Source organism: Erpetoichthys calabaricus, chromosome 17 (assembly GCF_900747795.2).
Source record: "Erpetoichthys calabaricus chromosome 17, fErpCal1.3, whole genome shotgun sequence".
In the NCBI taxonomy this organism is placed as follows: domain Eukaryota; kingdom Metazoa; phylum Chordata; class Cladistia; order Polypteriformes; family Polypteridae; genus Erpetoichthys; species Erpetoichthys calabaricus.
The window spans coordinates 99,309,939-99,333,637 of NC_041410.2; the positions used below are offsets into that span (position 1 = coordinate 99,309,939).

At 43.9% G+C, this 23,699-nt stretch overlaps 2 protein-coding genes across 2 annotated transcripts in view; one reads left to right on the top strand and one right to left on the bottom strand.

Moving 5' to 3' along the window:
• The window catches only part of pnpla6 (patatin-like phospholipase domain containing 6), an 85,917-nt gene extending 79,019 nt beyond the window's left edge, over positions 1-6,898 (bottom strand). The window contains exon 1 of the mRNA XM_051920530.1: positions 6,876-6,898. The gene's annotated coding sequence lies outside the window, so the exon portion shown is untranslated. The remainder of the gene's footprint in view (positions 1-6,875) is intronic.
• LOC114667568 (tubulin beta-4B chain-like) lies at positions 457-20,489 on the top strand. Its single transcript, XM_028822922.2, has 4 exons — positions 457-687; positions 5,492-5,600; positions 11,999-12,109; positions 18,995-20,489. The coding sequence occupies exons 1-4, from the start codon at positions 631-633 to the stop codon at positions 20,050-20,052; spliced, it is 1,335 nt and encodes a 444-aa protein (XP_028678755.1). The 5' UTR covers positions 457-630; the 3' UTR covers positions 20,053-20,489.
• The last annotated feature ends 3,210 nt before the right edge of the window (positions 20,490-23,699 follow it).

Here is a 23,699-nt window from a genome sequence, read left to right on the forward strand (position 1 = left end):
ATCTGATGGCAAAGGGTTGAAGGTAGAGACCAGCTGTCACTGGGCAAACTCATACACACACTGTGATATTCATTCATAACTAATTTAGGAGAATTCATGTGGACACAGTGGGAATATGCTAAAAACACCTGGCCACCCAAGAAATGAACTTGGGTTCAAACACGGTGAGCCAGCTTTGTGACACTTGTTTTTAAAATTTGAATTATGTATACATTTCTGCAGCACTCTCGATACAACCCTCTTTCAAAAACGAATCAATGGACTACAGTACTACTAATCGTCTATAAAGCTCCTTTCGCGTGATTAAGCAGATGCGCCGCTGACTGCGCAGAACTCCCGGGTCGAGCACACGCATGCTGTTGTCTTCTCTCGGAAGCGCGCGTTTCCATCCCCGCAGCAAACGGTTTTTTTGGGGGGTTGGGCTTGCTCATGACGTCACGCTGCGGCGCAGAACTGGGCACCGCGTACTACTGAGAGCCGGTGACGGTCCCGTGCAGCGCGCTCTCGACTTGGGTGAGGCAGGCAGGCCGGACGGAGCGGAGCCGAAGAGACACAATAGCGGCTTTAGTGGCGAGTGACAGCCCGAGGTTTTATTTCTGATTGTCCCTGCTAAGAGTCCAGCTGCTCAACATGCGCGAAATTGTCCACCTGCAAGCCGGCCAGTGCGGAAACCAGATTGGAGCCAAGGTAACAAAATTTAAAACAAAGAATGATCTCAACATTAAAATGAGCGAGCGAGTGAAGCGCCGGGTACTGGGGAGTGTGACAGGCAGTGTGAGTGGACGGGCAGCTTCTGTTCAACGAAGCCAAGCCTATGTGCGCCGGATAGTGGACCTCCGGTCTGTTAGCCTGTAAGGAGACCCTGGTTAACGGAGAGGAGCCGATCATGGCTTTCTCTGAGGATGAGCAGTTTGAATGGGGAAGGAGACAAGGATTAAATCGACCTAGAAAATGGCGATCTGAGGCTGTAGTGCCGGGGGGTGGTGTGGGGGCCGAGCCACGTTTAATAAGCTCACGCATGAATCATCTATACGGCCGATTCACGTTCCTACAGACATTAGCCCGATTTTACTTGGCGGATGTCCGTGATTTGAAGACACTGTCACTTTCAAGGATCGGTGTGTCTTGACGCATATTCGTTTAAATATACATGAGTTCACACTGGCGATGCAGCAGTGCCACGACCAGTGACAGTCCCTTCCTTGTGTCCATTTTTGCCTGGACATACTGCGGTTTCCTCTCACCCTGTACTAGGAAGAAGAAAAAAAAAGAAGTGGGGCAGTAAAATGAATGGACGGCAGAAGAGGAGCACAGACGCGCCCCTCCCCCACCCCGTCTGCCAGCTGCCTCCGCTTCTTCATCCCGTTCTCCTCTTTGTCTGCAAGGTCTTTGGACCGGTGGCATCGCATTTTTGGATCCGTACAGGTTCCGTCTGCGGTCCATGTCTATCGTGGATGTTAGGGAGTGAGCAGCACGTCGTGAACAAAAGCGTGTGCGGTGTTTCAGTTCCTCCGATTGCCGGGCTGCTGCATCTCCATTTGGTCCTTCAGTATAGTTTCCTTTCCTGTGCCTCAGTTCCTACTTTGCTGTTTTGGTAAAAAAAAAGGCACTACATTCCATGGCATGCCGTTTTCTAAGCCCAAATAATGGAAAAATAAAAATAATGGATGAAATGTGAAATCTGCCGGTTCTGATCTCCGTCTTGCCCACCCCATCGATGTTCTAATAGAAAAGATGGATGCGGGGAGTGGCCGGGACGAGCTGCATTCGAGCTCCCTATACTGTGTTTGCATTGGACTGCACACCTGTCCGCCCGGGCTGCGAGCACCGAGCACCTGCCACGAGTCAGCTGTTGGCTTTCTTACGAAATTATCTGGAGGGATTCGTAATGTCCCTAAGAGCGAGGCTTTACGAGGCGGGAGGGGGAGCCTGTTATCGAAGCTGAAAGCATTCACAGCCTGCATCTCCCTTTTGGATTCAAGTCACGAAAGGGAGGGAATAGCTGGGCTGCCAGCGGTGGGCTCGGTGGGGTGTGGCGTGCGGTGGGATTGTATTGGGGGCTGATATATCGAGTGCGCTTTTAATATCTGGCCCTCACCTCTGCCAGCCACCTGACACTTCGTCTAGTATTGTACAAGAGGCTTAAAAGTGAATAAATAAAAAACTAATAAATACATTACTAGATAGACAGAAAGAGAAAAAGAAATAAATAGGAAGGGTGCATTATAATCTTAAATCAACAGATTCAAAAGGCACTATATAGCTCAGGGGTCTGCAACGTCAATCAAGGAGGGCTTTGCGCAACCCAAGAAGTGAATTACTGCTGTTGAAACACATATTGCTAAAAATGACATTTTTATCCTTTATTTTAGTTGCTAAGATCTCCCCTCAATTGCTTATTTTAGTCATAAACCACTGCATTCACTGACCCTTATTCAAAATAAGATGCAAAGGAACCAGCAGTTCACATTCTTACATGTTTCCATTTACACCTGTGGGAATTCATTGTGAACTACCTGGTTAAATAACATATTTGGAAGAAAACTGAAGAGAAAGAAGTGAAGGACTGAGAATTACTCATCCACGTCAGAGTGTAAATCATTTGAATGACACCCTTGGAAATGGAAATAAAAATCTACGATAAACAATGAGTTGACATGGAAGAATGAAAGCACTAATAGGCCATAAAATGAAAGAAGATCAGTTATTAGAAAGGATTGGCTTTTAGTTATGCAATTGGGTTGGAACAAAAACCAGCAGCCACTATGACCCATAGGCCTGATTTGCAGACCTGATAGATAGATAGATAGATAGATAGATAGATAGATAGATAGATAGATAGATAGATAGATAGATAGATAGATAGATAGATAGATAGATAGATAGATATGAAAGGCACTATATGAATGACAGATAGGACACTTTTATTACATTTAATACAAACACAGTGAACTCATAAAAACTGAGCAATACCATTGGCACAACATCAAAGTGACCTCAGTCAGTGACCTATTTCTATTCATTAAAGAAATGCAATCATTACACTTACATTAATTTATTTAACGTGTTAATGTAGCTAAGTAATAAAAATGACTGACAGTCTACAATGGCACATTTCCTCCCTTCTAACACCCAAGTACTGGCTGTGAACTGACTTGTTTAGGATCACCGTAGATGGAGGTCATAAGAACTGAACCAGCCATCTTGTGTTTTACTGTTTTAGTGTTCCAACTACTAAAACTGTCTAAATTGTCTGTAGGCCTGACCTTAGTTTTGTGTAGGGACAGATAAGTGTGAAAATTACTACGTGGATATGAAATGCACAAAATACAGCAAATAGACAAACAGATCGGAAAGACACAACATAATAAACAGCTAGAGTGATAGGAGGAAGAGAAAGACACTATATAACACAATATTTAAAAAGAGATAGGAACATAACTATACAATTAATATACAGGAAAAAAAATTAGATGTGAAACAAGCAATATAAAATACTGCTTCAGAAAGAGCTAAATATGAAAGGCACTGTATCATTAACAGATGGATAGATTTATGCTTCATTTACAAAAACTACTTCATAGACAGAAATGGATGAGTCATTATACATTAGCGAGAGATATAAAAATTAAATAGAATGTTGCCATATTCTACAGTACATATACATAAATTCATATAATACAAATACTGCACATGTACACAGTATATATAGGAAAGGTTCCTAATTAAACTTTAGATAATATACATTTTTAGAGATTTAATGCAGATAGAGAAGTTATAAGAAAGTAATGGAGAAGGAACGCCCCCCCCCCCCCAGAGTGTCATGCAGACAGAGAGAGGGGGCACATAGACATTTATCAAGGCATCTGTTACAGTGAGAACTTGCTTCATTGCCTCAGTTTGCATTAACCTCATTATATTATATTTTAATTTACAGTTATGGTGCATACATGAAGGCTTGTGAATTAATGGTCACCATTTTATTGTTAAAAAAATTCCATTGTATGTTCTTTTCTAATCTCTTGAGTTTAAATAATTACCAGTTACAGTGTTCTCTGCAGAGGTTAAAATGTGTGTCATTCCAGTAAAAACTGTGACAACTGAATGAATTCCACTTGTTTCAAGTGCCATTTCCAAACCTTAAAGTGAAAGTCAGTGCTTAAGGCCACTGGGAGCTGTCCACGCTGCTCCACCCTGACCCCGTGTTTACTGTGCTGTGATGGAGCTGGTCATTTACATTTCATTTTCCTGACTGTATGCTCTGTCACCCTGAAAATGTGCTACTGTGAGCACCAATAGCCACAGTCCCCCCCATCAAATTCATTTACATTGGGCCGGGAGTCATGGGAATCTGCTTAACTCGTTAATTTTATGCTTGCTGGATGTAGGCATTGCCAGTAGTTGGTGGGTGTCCTTCATACCAAAGCAGGGGGACATTTAAAGCCCGCTATCCATGAGTGATTTTGCATGCACCTCTGACTGTTGAATAGCTTGGCAATTCACTGCGGTGATGTGTGTGCTCACACTGACCAGCACAAGTCAGCTTCTGCATGTGACTTGCCTGCTAAGGAGGATTAGTTATTAATGAGGCCAGCACTCTGGCCAGCACGGGTGTTTGTGGGAAGCAAAGCTGTCGCAATGCATGTGGCTGAAATGCGACCATTTGGGAATGGACCGAGGAGATGTCTGGCACAGAAACTAGGCAATCTCCTCAGATCCTACAAGTGTCTTTCTATCTTGATAAAGTTAAATGCTTTGATATTTACTTTGAATATTGCTGATTACGAAAGGTGCTATATAATCTTTCTTCCTTGCGTAATTCTTTTTCTAACAGACACTTCTGTTGATATTCTAGTTGTTTTTTGGGCTCACTTGTTAACACATACAAAAATACAAAATGACCTTCCCAAGTGTGCCAGGTTTTCTGGTAGCTCAGTATTTGAACTCACTGGTATGGCAATGAAGACAAAGAGGTTGCGAGATGCCTAAATTCAGGTATAGGCTGGCACTGCACCTCAGTGGCACCCCCTGGTCATATATTAGAATGTGTCTCCATTCTGAACCTGTTACAGTGATATTGATGTCACAGTCTTTTTAACAGCATCATGAGTACTACATGCCAAGTCCTTGGTGATGGCTCCTTTGATTGTATGTGTTTCTCTAGTTTTGCCCATCCAGCATGAGGGTAAGGTTGGTAAAGGTCCAAAATGACAGCACTTCCCGTTATATGCCAATTGCTGCTTATTTCCTGCACTCAGTCTGTTCTGTTTTAGCATGTAGGTGTCCAGTGACAGTCTGTTGTCCCCCTCAGGGTGACATCCTGCCTGCTGCTCATTGCCTGACAGGTAGGGTTTAGTTTACAGAACTAACAGATGGTCTCTGATCTTCCTTCCACTGTCCTCCTGACTTAGCCAAGCCTGCCTATTCAGTAACAGTCACCCGGTGGTCGTCTTTTTAGGTGTGTCTGACCTTTGTCTGGTCTCTTTTCCAGTTCTGGGAGGTCATCAGTGATGAGCATGGAATTGACCCAACTGGCACCTATCATGGGGACAGCGATCTACAACTGGAGCGGATAAGCGTCTATTACAATGAGGCCACAGGTATGCTCCAGTTTTATACAGCAACTGTCAAGGTGGAAAGAACGTTTTATAGCACAATTACTTTGGGAGTACGTGGAGGAGCAAGATTGCTCTTCGAGAGGTGGGTTACTGGTGGACTGCAGAGAACATGCGCATCACTGCCCCCTCTTGGCATTTCTATACACATGTGTACATAAATGAAAAATGGTGGAATCAATAACTGGTAGAAGAGTGATGTGCTGCTGTCTGTTTCTAGACCTCATGGATTTCTACAGAATATGTTTGTATATATTTCATCTTACAGCCATTCCTTCAATGAAAACACAGACTATCATTAATGCGATACCAGTTTTGTAGTCACTCACTGGATGCGCCACATTTTCTTTTGATTAAGTAATGAAGTCAGTCAGATGTCTCCATTCAGACAGAACTCACCCAACGGGTTCTCAGTTCAGGTTCTTGCCAATCAGCTCGCAAGATCAAAGTTTTGAGGAGAAAAAATAAAAAAAAAAGGTATCTGGTTCAATGAATCCCTCATTCTAACTGTTATTAGTCTTCTAAATAAGTTTTATTTTAATAAACATCCAGTGGCTTAAATTATAGCCAGCAGGTCATCACTCGTGTGCAGTGCCCCCTGGTAATGGTGGGTCTCATTAGTGCTCCAGTGCTGGCAGACCACCAAAGTCTTACTCTGGTACTTTTGAAAACACAATAAATTAACAATGCAGGTTGTTATCACTTGGGACAGCATGTCAGACTCCGATCCTGACGGGTGGACTGGCACCCTGCCCTGGGTCTATTCCATGCCTTGCACCCTATGCCAGCTGGGATAGGCTCCAGCAGACCCCACAACCCCATTCAGGGGATATAAAATGACTGGCACTTTACTAGTTACTGCTGCAAATTAACAGACTTTTGCTTTAATTACAACTGATGTTGCTTCACTTTCTTTCTTTTTAAATATTTTATTGAGACAAATATCATATGACAGACGCAGGTGCAAACGGCATCTCAGCCAGCTCGTCTGTTGGCTAATTAATTTTAGGCTGCTGGTTAAAGTAAAAAAAAATGAACATTAAAACACACAGCAATTCAAATCAAGGCAACGATGTGGCCCAACTATTAGCGTTAATAATTACATTCCTAATGGTGTCACTTCCTGGGACAAAACCAGCAGACACTACGGTCCTGTAGGAACGGCGTTCGACACCACGACTGCAAACGAACAAACGACGAGGTCCACATTTTTTATTTCAAACGAAATACAAAAGATGAATAAACAAAGGACGTGTCTACCTTAATTAGACGATTCACAACAGACATGGTCACGCACTCTGTCGACAAAGGGAAGGCCACCTCTTGCTCCTCATCCACATCACACCGAGCGGCCACTTTGTGTGAAACCCACCCGCCCAACATGCGCGCAAGTACACATACACTTTGACCCCATGGGTGGCAGAACGCGCGCCTTCCAACTTTCGCGCCCAGGAAAGCATCTTCCCATCGGCCCCTACGCGCTCCTGTTGACTTCTGGGAATTGAAGTGCTCGAAGTAAGCCGTAAGGCTTGCAAATCAGTAGTCCGGCGTCTATTGCAATAAATGGCGTTTTTAATGGCGCCACAGAAAACAGCAATGCCATGCCTGACGAACACAGATGACTCCGCTGTCCAACTTTTACTGGCCACGAGAAACAACCAAACAACAGATGCTAACTTTGAGCAAGTCACGGCAAGCGTCACACTGCATTCAGACAGCGGCGGCGTGCGTGCGTGTGTTCTTGTTCGCAGCCCGATGTCTTTCGTGGTTGGCAGCCGCCGTCGGGCGCTTTATCATCACTGAGGTACCGGCAGCTGCACGAGGGCTCTGATTTATTTGTTTTCCATGAACGTGTCCCATTGGCCGAATTCTTCTGATTTAATGGACTCATCTTATTTAACGGCGGTAGCTGTCACCCGAGCTTGCCCGGCCAGTGATGGGCCATTCAGTTCAATTTAATTCGATTCAATTTTATTGTCCCAAGTGGGAAATTCGGTTTCTCACCAGGATTTTCATAGAAACCTTAACGTCACGTTAAAACACATGCATAAATCTAATCGAGCAGGGAACACGAAGGTACTGGTAGTGATGTGTTTGATCAAACATAATACACTGAAGAGATAAACCAACATTTGGGCTTAAGTGATGGAGGATGATGAGAGTGACGGCTGTCCACCCCTGATTTAACACTGTCGATGTGCATTAAAATGAAACTTTTTCAATTTATAGCATTACATTTTCTCACAAACATAGTTATGGGCAGTGAGTATAACATTATAACATTTAACGTGGTTTCTTAAATTCATTTTAAAGGAACCTTGAGTGCCTCGATGATCAGGATTTCTGTGATTGACAGGGTTAATTAGGGGGTCTATTTTGCTCCTAGATTATCATTTGTCAAAGTTGCTTTACTTTCATATGCAGTAGGCATGATCTGATCTTATGCCATCAGTTTTATTTTAACTACAGTGTTTTATTTCTTTGAATGGGTGGCTTCTTGTTTGTTGTGTTTTTTGTGTGATGTGGTGGTCTCTTTGTGAAAACCTGTTATATACAGGGCAGCATTCATAGGATTATGATCCATATGCCCTGCGTTAATGCTGTGCCACCCCATTGTGTAACGGTTACCTGTGTCCGGTGTGAAGGGCTCATTTGGCATCACCAGTCCAGATGGCGTGGAGTGTCGAGAAGAGAAGCGTATCTCAGAACAGAAGACATGATATATGGGGGCTCATTCAGTATGTTTGTGTGGTACAGCCCTGGCCAATGAGATAAGGTGGCATCATCTAAATGAGTGTAAACAAATATGTGAGAAGAGATGGAGTTAGGTCTGGGGTGCTCATTTCTGCTGTCCTGCTCTAGCAGTGTAGATGGTGTGAGGATGACTACAGTAAGGCAGGGATGCACACAGTCAGTGACATGAGGTGGTGCTGCGTACAGAGGGGTCTTTTGCACAGTGCTGCCCTGGCAGTGTAGATGGCATAGAATTGCCTATGATGGGCATTAATATAGTCCTGCTGTGCCAGTCTAAAGTGTGTAGGTTCAGCCAAAACAAGGCAGGGAGACATACGTGAGATGAGATCCTGTTATGTTCAGAGGATTCCTCAGATGGTGTTGAGTCGGCCATATTGTCTCCATGACAGTTCCATAAGGAATGTTAATGTTAGATTTGGAAGCTCATTTCCTTAAGTTATTGGGCTCCTCCTCTGCTACTGCAGATGTTACAAGACCAGTTACAGAAGTGAAGGGAGCTGCGTTTCAGATAGGATGACGCAGAACACTGTGGGCACATTGGGTTGGTGGCAGAGTGGTCCAATTCTGGCAGTGGAGTTGATTTTATGGACACAGGGAATGCATCAGGGTAGATATTACTGAGTCGTTAGTGACTCGTCAAGTGATCTGCTTACATCAAATGCCATCTTAGGGAGCTCATTGGATTAGTTTATGCCATCCTACATTACCAGTGTAGATGCCATGAACTGTACATGGGTCCAGATGGCATTACATACAGAGAGTAAGTCCAGCAATGGTCTGGCAGTGTAAATGACAAAAAGTCAACTGCATAAGCTGTGGGTATGAGTGTAAGATGAACTTCCATTATTTATGGGGTCCAATTAGGTATGTTAACACAGGCCTACTTTGCCAGTGTAGATGGTGCAGACCTGACTACAGTGAAGCATCTGGGAGATGGGATGGTATGACAGACACAGAGCTCATTTCATTAGACATCAGGGTGCTCTGCTTGTTTAGATGGCATCAAGTCAAATAAATTGGCTCAGGGATACGTGTATAAGGTGAAGTGGCATTATTTATGGGAACCAATTGGGTATATTAACCCAGACCTACTTTGCCAGTCTAAATTATAGATAGATAGATAGATAGATAGATAGATAGATAGATAGATAGATAGATAGATAGATAGATAGATAGATAGATAGATAGATAGATAGATAGATAGATAGATAGATAGATAGATAGATAGATACTTTATTAATCCCAATGGGAAATTCACATTCTTCAGCAGCAGCATACTGATACAATAAATAATATTAAATTAAAGAATGATAATAATACAGGTGAAAAAAAAAAAAAAAAACAGACAATAACTATGTATAATGTTAAATATTAACGTTTACCCCCCCTGGTGGAATTAAAGAGTCGCATAGTTTGGGGGAGGAACGATCTCCTCAATCTGTCTGTGGAGCAGGACAGTGACAGCAGTCTGTCGCTGAAGCTGCTCTTCTGTCTGGAGATGATCCTGTTCAGTGGATGCAGTGGATTCTCCATAATTGATAGGAGCCTGCTGAGCGCCCTTCGCTCTGCCACAGATGTTAAACTGTCCAGCTCCGTGCCAACAATAGAGCCTGCCTTCCTCACCAGTTTGTCCAGGCGTGAGGCGTCTTTCCTCTTAATGCTGCCTCCCCAGCACACCACTGCGTAGAAGAGGGCGCTCGCCACAACTGTTTGATAGAACATCTGCAGCATCTTATTGCAGATGTTGAAGGAAGCCAGCCTTCTAAGGAAGTATAACCGGCTTTGTCCTTTCTTGCACAGCGCATCAGTATTGGCAGTCCAGTCTAATTTATCATCCAGCTGCACTCCCAGATATTTATAGGTCTGCACCATCTGCACACAGTCACCTCTGATGATCACTGGGTCTATGAGGGGTCTGGGCCTCCTAAAATCCACCACCAGCTCCTTGGTTTTGCTGGTGTTCAGGTGTAGGTGGTTTGAGTCGGACCATTTAACAAAGCCATTGATTAGGTCCCTATACTCCTCCTCCAGCCCATTCCTGATACAGCCCACGATAGCAGTGTCATCAGCGAACTTTTGCACATGGCAGGACTCCGAGTTGTATTGGAAGTCTGATGTATATAGGCTGAACAGGATCGGAGAAAGTACAGTCCCTTGTGGCGCTCCTGTGTTGCTGACCACAATGTCAGACGTGCAGTTCCCAAGACGCACATACTGAGGTCTGTCTTTAAGATAGTCCACGATCCATGCCACTAGGTATGAATCTAATCCCATCTCTGTCAGCTTGTCCCTAAGGAGCAGAGGTTGGATTGTGTTGAAGGCGCTAGAGAAGTCTAGAAACATAATTCTTACAGCACCACTGCCTCTGTCCAAGTGAGAGAGGGATCGGTGTAGCATATAGATGATGGCATCTTCCGCTCCCACCTTCTCCTGATATGCAAACTGCAGAGGGTCAAGGGCGTGTTGAACCTGTGGCCTAAGGTGGTGAAGCAGCAGCCTCTCCATGGTCTTCATCACATGTGATGTCAGAGCAACAGGCCGAAAGTCATTCAGCTCACTAGGACGTGATATTATGTGAAATTATGTGAACTCAGCTGTAGTGAGGTAGGTATGCATGCATGAGATGGCATTTTAGATGGCATAAATTCAACTTTATTGGCTTTGTGATAAGTGTGTATGTGCAGGGGGCTCATTTGATTAGTTATGGGATGGCTTTATATACATGGGTCAATATAACGCTGTCCTGACAGTTTAGATGGCATCAGGTCAGCCATGTTGGCTCAGGGATGCAGGCTGATGTCTTAGTACCCCTTCTTCCATGGGTTAACATGGGTCTAGCCTGAATAAACAGGTATGGAGTCAAGCGTGGTCTTATTGGGATACGACTGTATATACAAGTAGCTGCTTCTACTGCAAGTGACATGGCAAGGTGGTTACAAAGCAATTCTGGCAAGCTGAACCTCGGGTATCTGTTGGGCTGCAAGCCATTAAAGCAGCCATCTTGAAGCACATTTGTTTGTGAGAGCTTATTACTTAGAAGAGTGAACTGAAAATGTGCCAGTCTGTTGACTGAGCTGTGCCATTCTTGAGAGGAGCATGCAGAACTGAGCGCACTGCAGACATACATGCTCGGTCTATCTATCTATCTATCTATCTATCTATCTATCTATCTATCTATCTATCTATCTATCTGTCTGTCTGTCTGTCTGTCTGTCTGTCTGTCTGTCTATCTATTATATAGTGCCTTACACATCTATCTATCTATCTATCTATCTATCTATCTATCTATCTATCTATCTATGTACCTGTCTGTCTGTCTGTCTGTCTGTCTGTCTGTCTGCCTGTCTGTCTATTATATAGTGCCTTTCACATCTATCTATCTATCTATCTATCTATCTATCTATCTATCTATCTATCTATCTATCTGTCTGTCTGTCTGTCTGTCTGTCTGTCTATTATATAGTGCCTTTCACATCTATCTATCTATCTATCTATCTATCTATCTATCTATCTCTCTGTCTGTCTGTCTGTCTGTCTGTCTGTCTGTCTGTCTGCTCAAAGAGTTTTTGCTCCAGGATGCTCTTCCTATATGCTGTAACCATTGTGTCTTCCTGTTTTTGTACCAACAGGTGGAAAATACGTGCCAAGAGCCATCCTGGTGGACCTTGAACCCGGAACCATGGACTCTGTGCGCTCAGGCCCCTTTGGACAGATCTTCAGACCCGACAACTTTGTATTTGGTAATTGCCTGTTGTCTACCTGCCATTGTGCCTCACAGCTTTGCCAAGCAGTGCCACTGGCACTGGCTGTTTGTTTTTCAGTTTTCCGCTGCTCTCAGTTCTTCTTCTGATTGTTATGTATGATTCCATCATGACATTCTTAATGCTCTTGCGGATTTTTAGTTTGCACTTAAGTAACATTATACAACCATCACCCTGCCATTGTGAGGGGATTTTTGAAAACTGCTTCTGAGGCCCACTTTGTGTTCCTACATTGTTTAGCTCTTCTGATTCTCATTCCTTAAATGGCACTGCTGGGCATCATCAGTATGCTGTGGACCTCTTTAATATTAAAGCTTAAGGGGTCAATAATAATATGTGATCTTTATCACACAGCATTCATAGTGAATGTGACCCACTTAGTTCATTATCTAAAAGGCACATTTGTGTAGAAATACAAATGCTGTCACAAATTCATGAAAGAAGCGCCAACACAATGGCAGATCTCAAATTGCAGTTTTTGCTTGGCTCTCTAGATGTTTTTCTACATCCGCTATTCTTGGTCAGTGTCCATTAAAGCTGGAGCTCAGTAAGAGTGAGCATACAATCCTCCAGGACTGATACTGACCACTGGGGAGCCATCTGAACTGCAAAAGGACTGCACTGGTGTGAGAGACAATTGTGGGGGCACAAGGGACTGACCACATGTATAGAAAGGCTCTGGTGGGTGAATGTGAGGGCATTGGGCTGTCTGTTACAGAGTGCCCTTCATATGAAGGATCATTGCCCAGCCGCCTCCAAATAACCAGCACTATGTAGAACAGTGATAACTTTACTGGAGCTTTCCTCATTTTTTTTCCAAACAGTGTTAGGAACCACACACATTATGCCAAGTGGGCAAACTTTGTACTGTTGCACTACGCTGGCTGGCAATCCACGCATCTTTGAGTCATTAAGTGAGCTCCGTGCTAAAGCGCCTGTCACATAATTTATTCCATATGCCCGTTGTTCACAACAAACTACTGAATCTTGAAGACCCTAATGGGCTTTTATAAAACGCCCCATTGAGAAATTGGTCAGCTTAGCTATCAGTTATACGTTCGAGCTTCACTTTCACTTTCACTTTTGAGTACCCACCTCATGTTTTTATGTTCATGCGCGCCCAGGGAGAAGGAGTGACTCACTTGGGAGGTAGCCTGGCACGGACCAAATCATTAAGTGTGGGACAGTTACAGAAGTCAATTGATTGGTCAGTTACCCCCAAATCTTTTTAATCCACTGCCTGTGGACCTCAGCATTCTTTTGGTGTGAGGCCCATGCTACTCAGGTCATCTTATAGATGGAGAACACACACACACATATATATATAGTTGTATATCTCTATATATATATATATAACATATATATATATAACATCCAACATCTGTCTGTCCGCTTTTCATGAGAGAACTACTTAACGGATTTAGATTGGGGTTTTTCTATAATTTGCTTGACCAGAGTTCGCTTGCAGGAGTGATATATTTGTGCTAATCCAAGACAGAGGCTGTGGGCCGAGGGGATGAGGAAGCACGACATCAAGAGTGGGGAGCCGGGCAGGGCCTTCCTCGCTGTCATTTTTCAGTACTACATGGGCAAAGACACAGGGCACGGCTAATATATATATATATATATATATATATATATATATATATATATATATATATATGCACTAGGGGGCTTTGCCACGCACCAGCGACTTTGCATCTCTGCTGCTTGTGTTGTGAAGGGGGTTGCTGAACACACGCTTTGGAAATGTGGACGGATCACCTGCGTGCTTAGTGCTCCTCCTGCCGTGCTGCGTGTTCTGCTTCTTGCGCTGCGAGTCGATCATTTCAAAGTCTGTACAGCAGCTGTCCCTGCTTCGCTTGCTTACCGCACCCCATGCCATTTCGCGCCTCTGCTGCTCGCGTTGTGAAGGGGGCCTGAACGCAAGCTAAGGAGATGTGGACAGATCAGCTGGTGTCTTTCTGCTGCTGAGCTGCGTGTTCTGCTTATCGCGCTGCGCGTCAATCATTTAAAACCCTGCACAGCAACTGTCCTTTGGTCTCACTGCGTTAAAGTGTCTCTCGTGGGATGTCAGAGTGTCTCTTGCGGGACGTCTGGGCTGATTATTACTTACTTTATTTTTCTGAATTAGCACAGAGATTATTATTGTTCTCTTGTGCATCCTTTTTTGCCTTCTTTTCTCTCCAACGCTTTCGTGTCTCTTTACAACGCGCTACTCTTTCTTCTTCGCCTAGTCATTCACGTGCCATCTAGAACATATAACATTTTTAAGAGCTGGGAGCACATGAAGTGTGTCTGCCAAAAGCATTCCAACAACTGCGATGTTAGATGTTCGTGATCTTGTTTTAAATTGTTTGTAAGTAGGGCGTGATGTGCAAAAGTCACCGTCTCACGGGTCTTGCTTCCTAAGGTTGTAATGTCTAGTCTCACGTGACATCAAAGTGTCTCCCCGAGATGATCACGACTCAACCCAAAATTTTTTTATATAATAGATATAATATAATTTAGGTATAATTTGTATAAGTAACAAGAAAAATGACAGAGGTGATGATTACAAAAGCATTTCTTTCTATAGCACATTTTCGTACAGAGAAAGAAACTTTACACAATGTCAAAGAATAGTTACAAGCAAAGAAAAACAAATTTAAAATAGATAATAGTAAAGAATAAATAACACACAAAAAAGTTACGAGTGATATATGATTAATAGAAAAGTAGAATTGTTTGTTAAGTCCCTAAAGATGAGTCTGATGAAAGGTCAGATTGCCTGGGAGGACAGAAAAGATAAAAGGCAAAACTTCAGATAAGCTGGAGCAAAAAACCAAATCTGTCGATAAACCAGGTGCCCCGTTCAACACAAAACAAAGAAACAGATTGGATGTGAACGTAAAGCCCAAAACTGTCGTGTTGACAACACACACCTTTAACCTCTCCTTTAAAGAGGGAGTCTGCTGTTTGCGGTGTAGCTCTGTCCATCTTGAGTTCAGGTTCACAAATGAGAGCTGACTTCTCGTTGCCCCCAGGGCTTTCAGTGTAAAAGCAGACGTGAAGTCCACATTTGTTGCAGGAGTCGTCATCTGTCTGGTGTGCAGGTAAATGAGAGGAGGCTGTGAGCAACTGCACTCCCTCAGGCACTCATGTCAGTAAGTAGTATGTGTGTATGTATGTATATATATTGTGGAGACCAGTCTCAACACAGACAGGCAGACACCGATGGTTTAAACGCCACAACACGTTTATTCATATTTACACTATTTACAGTTTCCACACACAACCCGGTGCCCCTGCACCACACACCCTCAGTCTGGGCCTCTTCAATGTCCAACCTTCCTTCACCGCCTCCACTCCTGTCCTCCGAGCTTCATCCTTTTCCACCCGACTCCAGCTGACGAATGGAAGGAGGCGGTCCCTTTTAAATCCACCCGGACGTGCTCCAGGTGCCTCCTGACGAGCTTCCTGTGGCACTTCCTGGTGTGGCAGAAGTGCCGCATGAGTACCCGTAAGCACTCCGGGTGTCCCTGGTGTTCCTTCCGCCAGCACTGACGTCCAGGGCTTCACAGGTGCTTCCGAGTGCCCCCTGATGCTGACCACGGGCCCCTATACAAACCAGGACGGCTGCCCTCTCGTGGTCCGGAGGAGGTGTAATCCCTCTCCCGGTCCTTCTAGGCGTCACGGCTGGGCACAGCCCCCAGCCGCCCGCCACAATATATGTATACTAGCTGTGTAAGCCCATGTTGTAAAAAGCCCGGGGTCCTAGAAACTGTTAAAATCGTCAGAAAAAAAACTGAAATGTAGAGATATCAGGTAATTGAAAGGAACTCCTCTGGGCGTCTCTCTCCTAGGTGGTTTCATTTTGCCGACGTGCTCACATTGTTTGTGCATTAGTGGCGAGAGGAAAAGTAAAAGAAATACCATTTTTATCAATGTTAGTGGCTAAGCGACTTTGTCTTTCTTTTGAGGTTTCGTTTTGCTGACGTGCTTGCCTCGCTTGTGTTATTAGCAGGTAAGTGAGTTTTCTGTTTCGTTGGAGGCGGAGCCCTCACCCCGACTCCGCCTCTCACTTCCGGGCCGGAAAGGCACGCACATTTCCACGTTTAAACGTTTATATATAAGATATGTAATAGTGTATTTGTCTGTCTGTCTATATATATATATATATATATATATATATATATGTGTGTGTGTGTGTATATACAGGTACTCGTCGACATACGACCTATGCAAGTTACGACTGTTCGACTTTACGACGCGTTTGACTGTTTCCCCCGCCAGCTGTTGGCAGCGCCAGTTTCCCGCACTCTCAAGTCTCGCTACGCAGCAGTAAAAATATACGCAGCAGTGTTGCCCCACGTGTGTTTGTGTCTTGTTGTTTTGGCAATTTTCGATAATAATATAACCCTAACATATAACCCTATAATATTAACACTAATAGCAGCTTTCTACTCAAAACGGCAAACTTGAGAAGCTGCCAGCATCAAACCCAGAAGCTCTTGATTGGGCAGTTCTTAGGATTGCACTACGCAAGCAGTCGCATCAACTGCTTACCGCAACCTGCTTTCTTTTTTCTTCTTGAATAAAAGCGCACTTGTTCTGTTATACTTGTACTTGTGAAAGTGTTTATTTGATATTTGGACTTCAGGCTTCACACCAGTCATTCTCAGTCACACACACCACTCACATCCACATCCACAGTTATCCCAGTCTCGTTCGTGCACAAGTTTTATATATAATCATCACATTCAAATGTTAACAGTTCCCACACACAACTGCTGACTCCCAATCAAGAGCTTCTGGGTTCGATGCTAGCAGCTTCTCGAGTTTACCGCTTTGAGTAGAGAGCTGCTGTTATTGTTAATATTATACAATAAAAACACATTTGATTTACGTCTGTAACAACCGCTGAAAATTTATAGTGCTTGTCAAAGTTAGCGTTCACACTCGCCCCGATATGACACTGCTCTTTTCAAATAAAGACGCGCTATAACAGAGGTGAACTCAGATCAGAGAAAACCGAAGCCCTCCCCGCAAGAAATGTCAACTCACAGTGTATGAATGGCGTATGGAAGAAGTGTGTTAAGCGTTATGTAAATACTTTTGCTGGATTTAACAGTAAACAAGAACTTGATGAGATTCGTGAAGAAATAGTGAAACTGTCAAAAGACCTTTCATTGGAATGTGAAATGGAAGATGTCGAGGAGTTGCTAGACCGGGAATCAGGTGAACTTATGAATGAAGAGCTGATAGAATTGGCGGAAGAAGAAACAAGAGAATTGGAGTAAGACGAAGAGGAGGAGGTGCCACAAAGAATGTTCACCACAAAGGGATTGTCAGAAGATTTATCTCTACTGAATAAACTCCTCGCTCATTTTGAAAAAATGGACCCAAATATTGAACGATTTGCGAGGATTGAACGGATGGCACGCAACACATTTCGTCCTTATTGCGAAATTTAAGAAGAGAAAAAAAAACCAAACAATTCAGACGAAGCTCACTATGTTTATGAAAAGAGCAACTCCTCCCATCACCCTGTCCGCAGCCTCGCCTGATCTGATGAAGGCGATATCGACAACCCGCAGCCAAGCACCAGTGGTGCCAGGAATTAAATGTACAGTACAGTATTTCTTGTTTTGTACGTTTTCCACATATTAAACAAATTGTACTGTAGTATGCTGTGTTTGTCTTAGAAAGTAAGAAAATGTTGATAAAATATTACTTTAAGATGATTACAATATTATTACCCAGTCTAATATTCTTACCTTAAATTAACATAGGCCGACTTACGTCCAGATCAACTTACAACCAGTCAGTCGGAACCAATCGCGGTCGTAAGTCGACAAGTACCTGTATATATATATATATATATATATATATATATATATATATATATATATATATATATATATATATATATATATATACTGTATATTTTCACAAAAACCAGACACAAGAGTCATTAAAAGGTTTGGGGCAGCCACCCATATAATATTCCCTGGCTCCAAAAGGGTAAATTGCTAGCACTGATGTGCACAGAATGGAGTCCAAAACAGAACTGATCAACTATTTGTTAAATGGTGGTTTTAAAGACCAAACCAGGATATGATGTCAACAGGGGCCAGATCCAGAAGGATCTTCCTCCTTAGGGTCAGACCCAGAAGTGATGTCATTAAAAGGGCCGGAACTGGAAGTGACACCATCAGGGCCAGGCAGAATTTCTTGTGAACGGTCTACAGGAAAGCGAGAAAAAAGGGCAGCGCACTCCGCCACCCCTGGTCTGGCATGGAATTACTCTCGTTTAGACCCTTTAGCTGCCTCCCATGCACACGTGTGTGACATTATATATAGTGTGTGTGTATATATATATATATATATATATATATATATATATATATATATATATATATATATATATATATATATATATATATATATATATATATATACACACAATGCAATTTATTTTTTGTACAGCCCAAAATCACACAAGAAGTGCCGCAATGGGCTTTAACAGGCCCTGCCTCTTGATAGCCCCCCAGCCTTGACTCTATATATATGTGTGTATGTATATATACATATATATATGTATATATACAGTATCTTGTATAGCTAATACTGTATATAATCTTCTGTATGGACACTAAAGTCAGAAGCTTGACAATTCCTGACGATTTCTGGAGGCCACCCATATACCCAAGAGCACCCAGTCTACTCTAGAGTAGCACCACATGTGTAGCGTCACTTTCACGCCGGTGACTTTTCCCTGCTGACCAGTTCTCTTTTATCATCAAAGCCCTTTGAGCATCTAAATATCTACACTCACATCCTGGAAGTTTGTTCACGGTCTTTTTTCTTATGTCTTCATAGGTCAGAGCGGTGCTGGGAACAACTGGGCGAAAGGCCACTACACAGAGGGTGCCGAGCTTGTCGACTCCGTCCTGGATGTGGTGAGGAAGGAAGCTGAGAGCTGTGACTGCCTGCAGGGGTTCCAGCTCACCCACTCTCTCGGGGGAGGCACTGGCTCAGGTATGGGCACCCTGCTGATCAGCAAAATCCGTGAGGAGTACCCCGACCGCATCATGAACACCTTCAGTGTGGTGCCCTCCCCTAAAGTCTCTGACACCGTGGTCGAGCCCTACAATGCCACCCTGTCCGTGCACCAACTGGTAGAGAACACAGATGAAACCTACTGCATCGACAACGAGGCTCTGTATGACATCTGCTTCCGCACACTTAAGCTGACCACCCCAACCTACGGGGACCTTAACCACCTGGTCTCTGCCACCATGAGCGGCGTCACGACCTGTCTTCGTTTCCCCGGGCAGCTGAACGCCGACTTGAGGAAGCTCGCCGTCAACATGGTCCCCTTTCCCCGTCTCCACTTCTTCATGCCAGGTTTTGCCCCCCTAACCAGCCGAGGAAGTCAGCAATACCGCGCCCTTACCGTGCCTGAGCTCACCCAGCAGATGTTCGATGCCAAGAACATGATGGCCGCCTGTGATCCACGCCATGGCCGCTACCTGACCGTTGCAGCTGTTTTCCGTGGCCGCATGTCCATGAAGGAAGTGGATGAGCAGATGCTCAACGTCCAGAACAAGAACAGCAGCTACTTTGTGGAGTGGATCCCCAATAACGTCAAGACGGCAGTGTGCGATATCCCACCCCGCGGTCTCAAAATGGCAGCCACCTTCATCGGCAATAGTACAGCTATCCAGGAGCTGTTCAAACGCATTTCTGAGCAGTTCACCGCCATGTTCAGACGAAAGGCTTTCCTCCATTGGTACACTGGTGAAGGCATGGATGAAATGGAATTCACCGAGGCTGAGAGCAACATGAACGACCTGGTGTCCGAGTACCAGCAGTACCAAGACGCCACTGCCGAAGAGGGAGAATTTGAGGAGGAAGCAGAGGAGGAAGTCGCTTGAAGTGGCCTGGCCACCACCCCCTCACCCCCCGTCTGTCACTTCTCATCCCCACAATTCAGTAGGAAGACTGGGGCTGCTTTGGTTCTCCTCATTTCTTTTTATTTTTTTATTATTTTGTATTTTTGCACTCCAACCCAGGATTCCACGAAAAAACAGACTGGAACTTTGTTTCTCTCGAAATCGTCGTCTCCATGTGCTCTCTTTCTCTCTCCGTCCCCAGCCTTCCCCTCCTTCCCTTCTTTGATCTTACTCAGTGGTGTTCATGTTCATATGATATTTGTGAGAATTTAATGCACTAAATTATCATGGTCACATCTTGCCTTGCCAACATTCAATTAAATCCAAGAGTGAAATGTCCAAGCGGGCTTCTCGCAAGGTTTCTTCAAAGGCAAATTCAGTGTATGTGGCATAAATAAAAGTTGAAACCTTTGACTTCAGAGGTGGTGTGGTTTGCTTTCTGTGACAGATAGGTGGCGCTCATTCAGCTGTAGTGAAACAGAGTGGTGCCCAGTGCTGAGCTGATACAGTAAGTGGGCCGTTGGAACCATCGGGATGAGAGCAGGCCATTTGACCCACCAAGCTCGCCAGTTTTATTTATCTCGATTATTCAAAATAACATCAAGTTGAATTCTGATGGTCCTCAAAGTCCAGCTGTCCACCACACTACTTGGTCACTGTATCTGTGGTTCTTTTGAGTGAAGAAGACCCCTATGACTTTTGTGCAAAATGTACCCTTCACAGTTCCCAGCTGTGTCTCTGTGTTTGTGTTGAAGAAATTACTTGAAGGTAAACTGTTGGGATTCAGAGAGCATGGAGGGGTTGGCCGTACTTTCTCCATCCCAAGGCGAAGCTTAGCTTTTACAGAAACTCAAGCTATTTAATAATATTATAACAAACAACAAACCCCCCTCCAGAATTCCTAAAACCAAATCGTCCCCTTTGTAATTTTAGACATTTCCATGCCACGTCTTCTTCTGATTTGACTGTAAAGGTTCATCTCCTTCACTTTGTCCTTGTGGTTTGCTCTCCTCTGGACTTCCTGTAGTGCTGCTCTGTCTGTTTCTCATAATATGGAGACCAGGACAGCAGACAGAACTCCAGTTGCGTCTTGACTAGTGTGTTATGTGAGCTTATCTGTAACCGTCATGGACTTGTGCTTCACATGTGGGGGGCACTATGTACCCCAACATGCTATTAGCCTCCTTAACGCCTTCTGCCCTTCGTCAGAATGCACATTATGACTGGTACTGATGAGCAGAACAGACATATTTTGTTTCATGTAACTTTGCAATCACAAAACACTAATCTCATTAAAATTAGATTTTTGGGGGGGGGGTTAATTTTTGAGGAGTGGGGTCGACAGCAAGGAATATTGCTTCCTACGGTTTATTTGTCTGCTGAAGTCACTGTCTCCTTCCATGGCCCTGAATGCTGCTGCCATGGCTCCTTCCTTGCAGTTCCACATGCTCTCATCTGCCACCATGTTCCTGTCACCATGTCTGAGGGGACATCATTGGTATCCACATTCCCCAAAGTCTTCCAGGCCAGGACTCTTCTGGATCATCACCGGCAGCCTTGTGCCCAGCGCCTTCGAGGTGCTGGCAGGTGAGAGCGCTCAAGCCATGCCTTCCTCACCAGACTCTCCACCAGAATACGCTTTCTCCGCTTTTGCACATCAAGAACAAAGTAGAAATGTCACAGATTTCACCGGTCAAGAAGCACAATTTGTTTAGTGAAATCTTTTATTTTTATCGCACATTGAATTTCACACAAATCGTTTTGCTCATCCCCAGTGACCAGTCCACTGTGTCTCGTAGGACCTTCTCCTGAAGTGACCTTTCAAGTTTATACCAATCTGACATTTTTACGTCCTACATCTAATACTTCACATTTAGTTACATTCAACTGAAGTGGTACTTTCATCTCCTGGCCCCTACAGTTGACCCAAGCGGCCTGCTGGTCTCCACCATTGTTCTGCAGACCCCTTTCTATTCCAGACCATGCTTTTTTGTTTTTTTGTTCTTTATTTCGCCTTATACAGTTTCTTGTATTAGGAATTTGTTAGTTTTCGCATACTTGGGGTCAGAGCTCAGGGTCTTCCATTGTACAGCGCCCCTGGAGCAATGGAGTTTATTAGGTATCATCCAGTTCTTGGTCATTTCTTTGATCATGTGTCTTCTGCAAAGGGAACATACCTTCCTCAGATTGCTAGAAATTTGCACTAACAACTGCACTGCATTTTTCCCCAATATACAAAATGACAGAAACCCCTGACTGATATGATCTGAACTCACTAAACTCAAAAATGGGCTTTATTCACAAACTAGGCCTCAAGGCTCCAGATGTAACAAATATCAGCCTGACCCTAAACTCAAGAAGCAGGCTTTAAGGCCTGCACAAGCCAAAATGAATCCAAGCCTGGAAAGAGGAGAGGGAAACCATAAAACCCCAATCTACACAAACAAAACCAAGTTGCTTTATGCTTATAGGGTTACAGGCTCATCTCCAATGTCATCTTTGGTGAGCAGAATTACCGCCAGTCAAACCTTCTGTCTTTATGTACTGTAAGTGGGCAGAAGAAACAAAAAAAAACACAATGAAGTACCTTCACCAGTTCCCATTTTCTTCACCTTCAGCATTGTCACTGCTCCAAGCTTAATGGGGTCTACAAAGTTTCGCTTCTAGCTTATTGATCCATAGCACATTGTGCCAGGACTTATGAGAGTCATCCATCTGAATTCTGAAAAGGATGAAGTGATCTTGTAAGTAGGCAGTGTTGTGATTTGGGGTTCTAAAAATGTCAAACTGGTGTGTAAGACCTCTGAAAGACCCCTAAAGCTGGCCAGGACCTTTACTGACCTGCCCAGAAGAAGCTCACCTAAACTCAGCCGGGCCCCAAATAACACCTGCTGGCTTCTGCCGGACCAGGCAGGCCCCAAACAAGGGGAGTTCAAAATGTCTGCATGCAAAATCACCACACCACGGACATAAAAGTGTGAAACACAATTCCAAATTGTAATCTTTACAAATACAAGAAATGAATTGTCTGGAAGGCAATCCTGAAGCCAACCAGTCCAAATCCAAAATCTGTAAGAGAAAACCAGTAAGTCCAGCAAAAAAACAATACTGGGAGAGAGAAAGTCTCTTTCACAAACTGCATGCTCAACTGCTGAATCCTTCTTCTGGCCGGACTATAAAGGCAGAGGGAGGATCCAGCGGCGGTGACATCACAGAGGCCCCACCCACAAAGTAAAAGGGCAGAGCATAAGAGAGACATAACAGAAAGTACTCAAAAACAGAACACTCAATAATGACAAGGACATACAGACATTTAAAATGAATACATAACTGGCTGTGGCCTGGGGTTAGAATAAGGTCACCGTCCTTACTGAGTATCATAAAAGACTGGATGTTTTGAAAACAAAAAAAAAATGTAAAAATCAAGAACAAATCAACAGTAAAAAGTCATCAAAACAGGAAAACCTAAAGAAAGCAAAAGCTGTCGGTAATCCCAACGGGAGCTCAGCACAAGTCAGCACCTTCCGCCTTAGTGCTGAGGCTTATATAGACCTGGGGGTGGAGCCACTGCTGTAGTGACAAGTAGCCCCACCCATTAGGCTCAGCATAATAAGGACGAGCCACAGAAC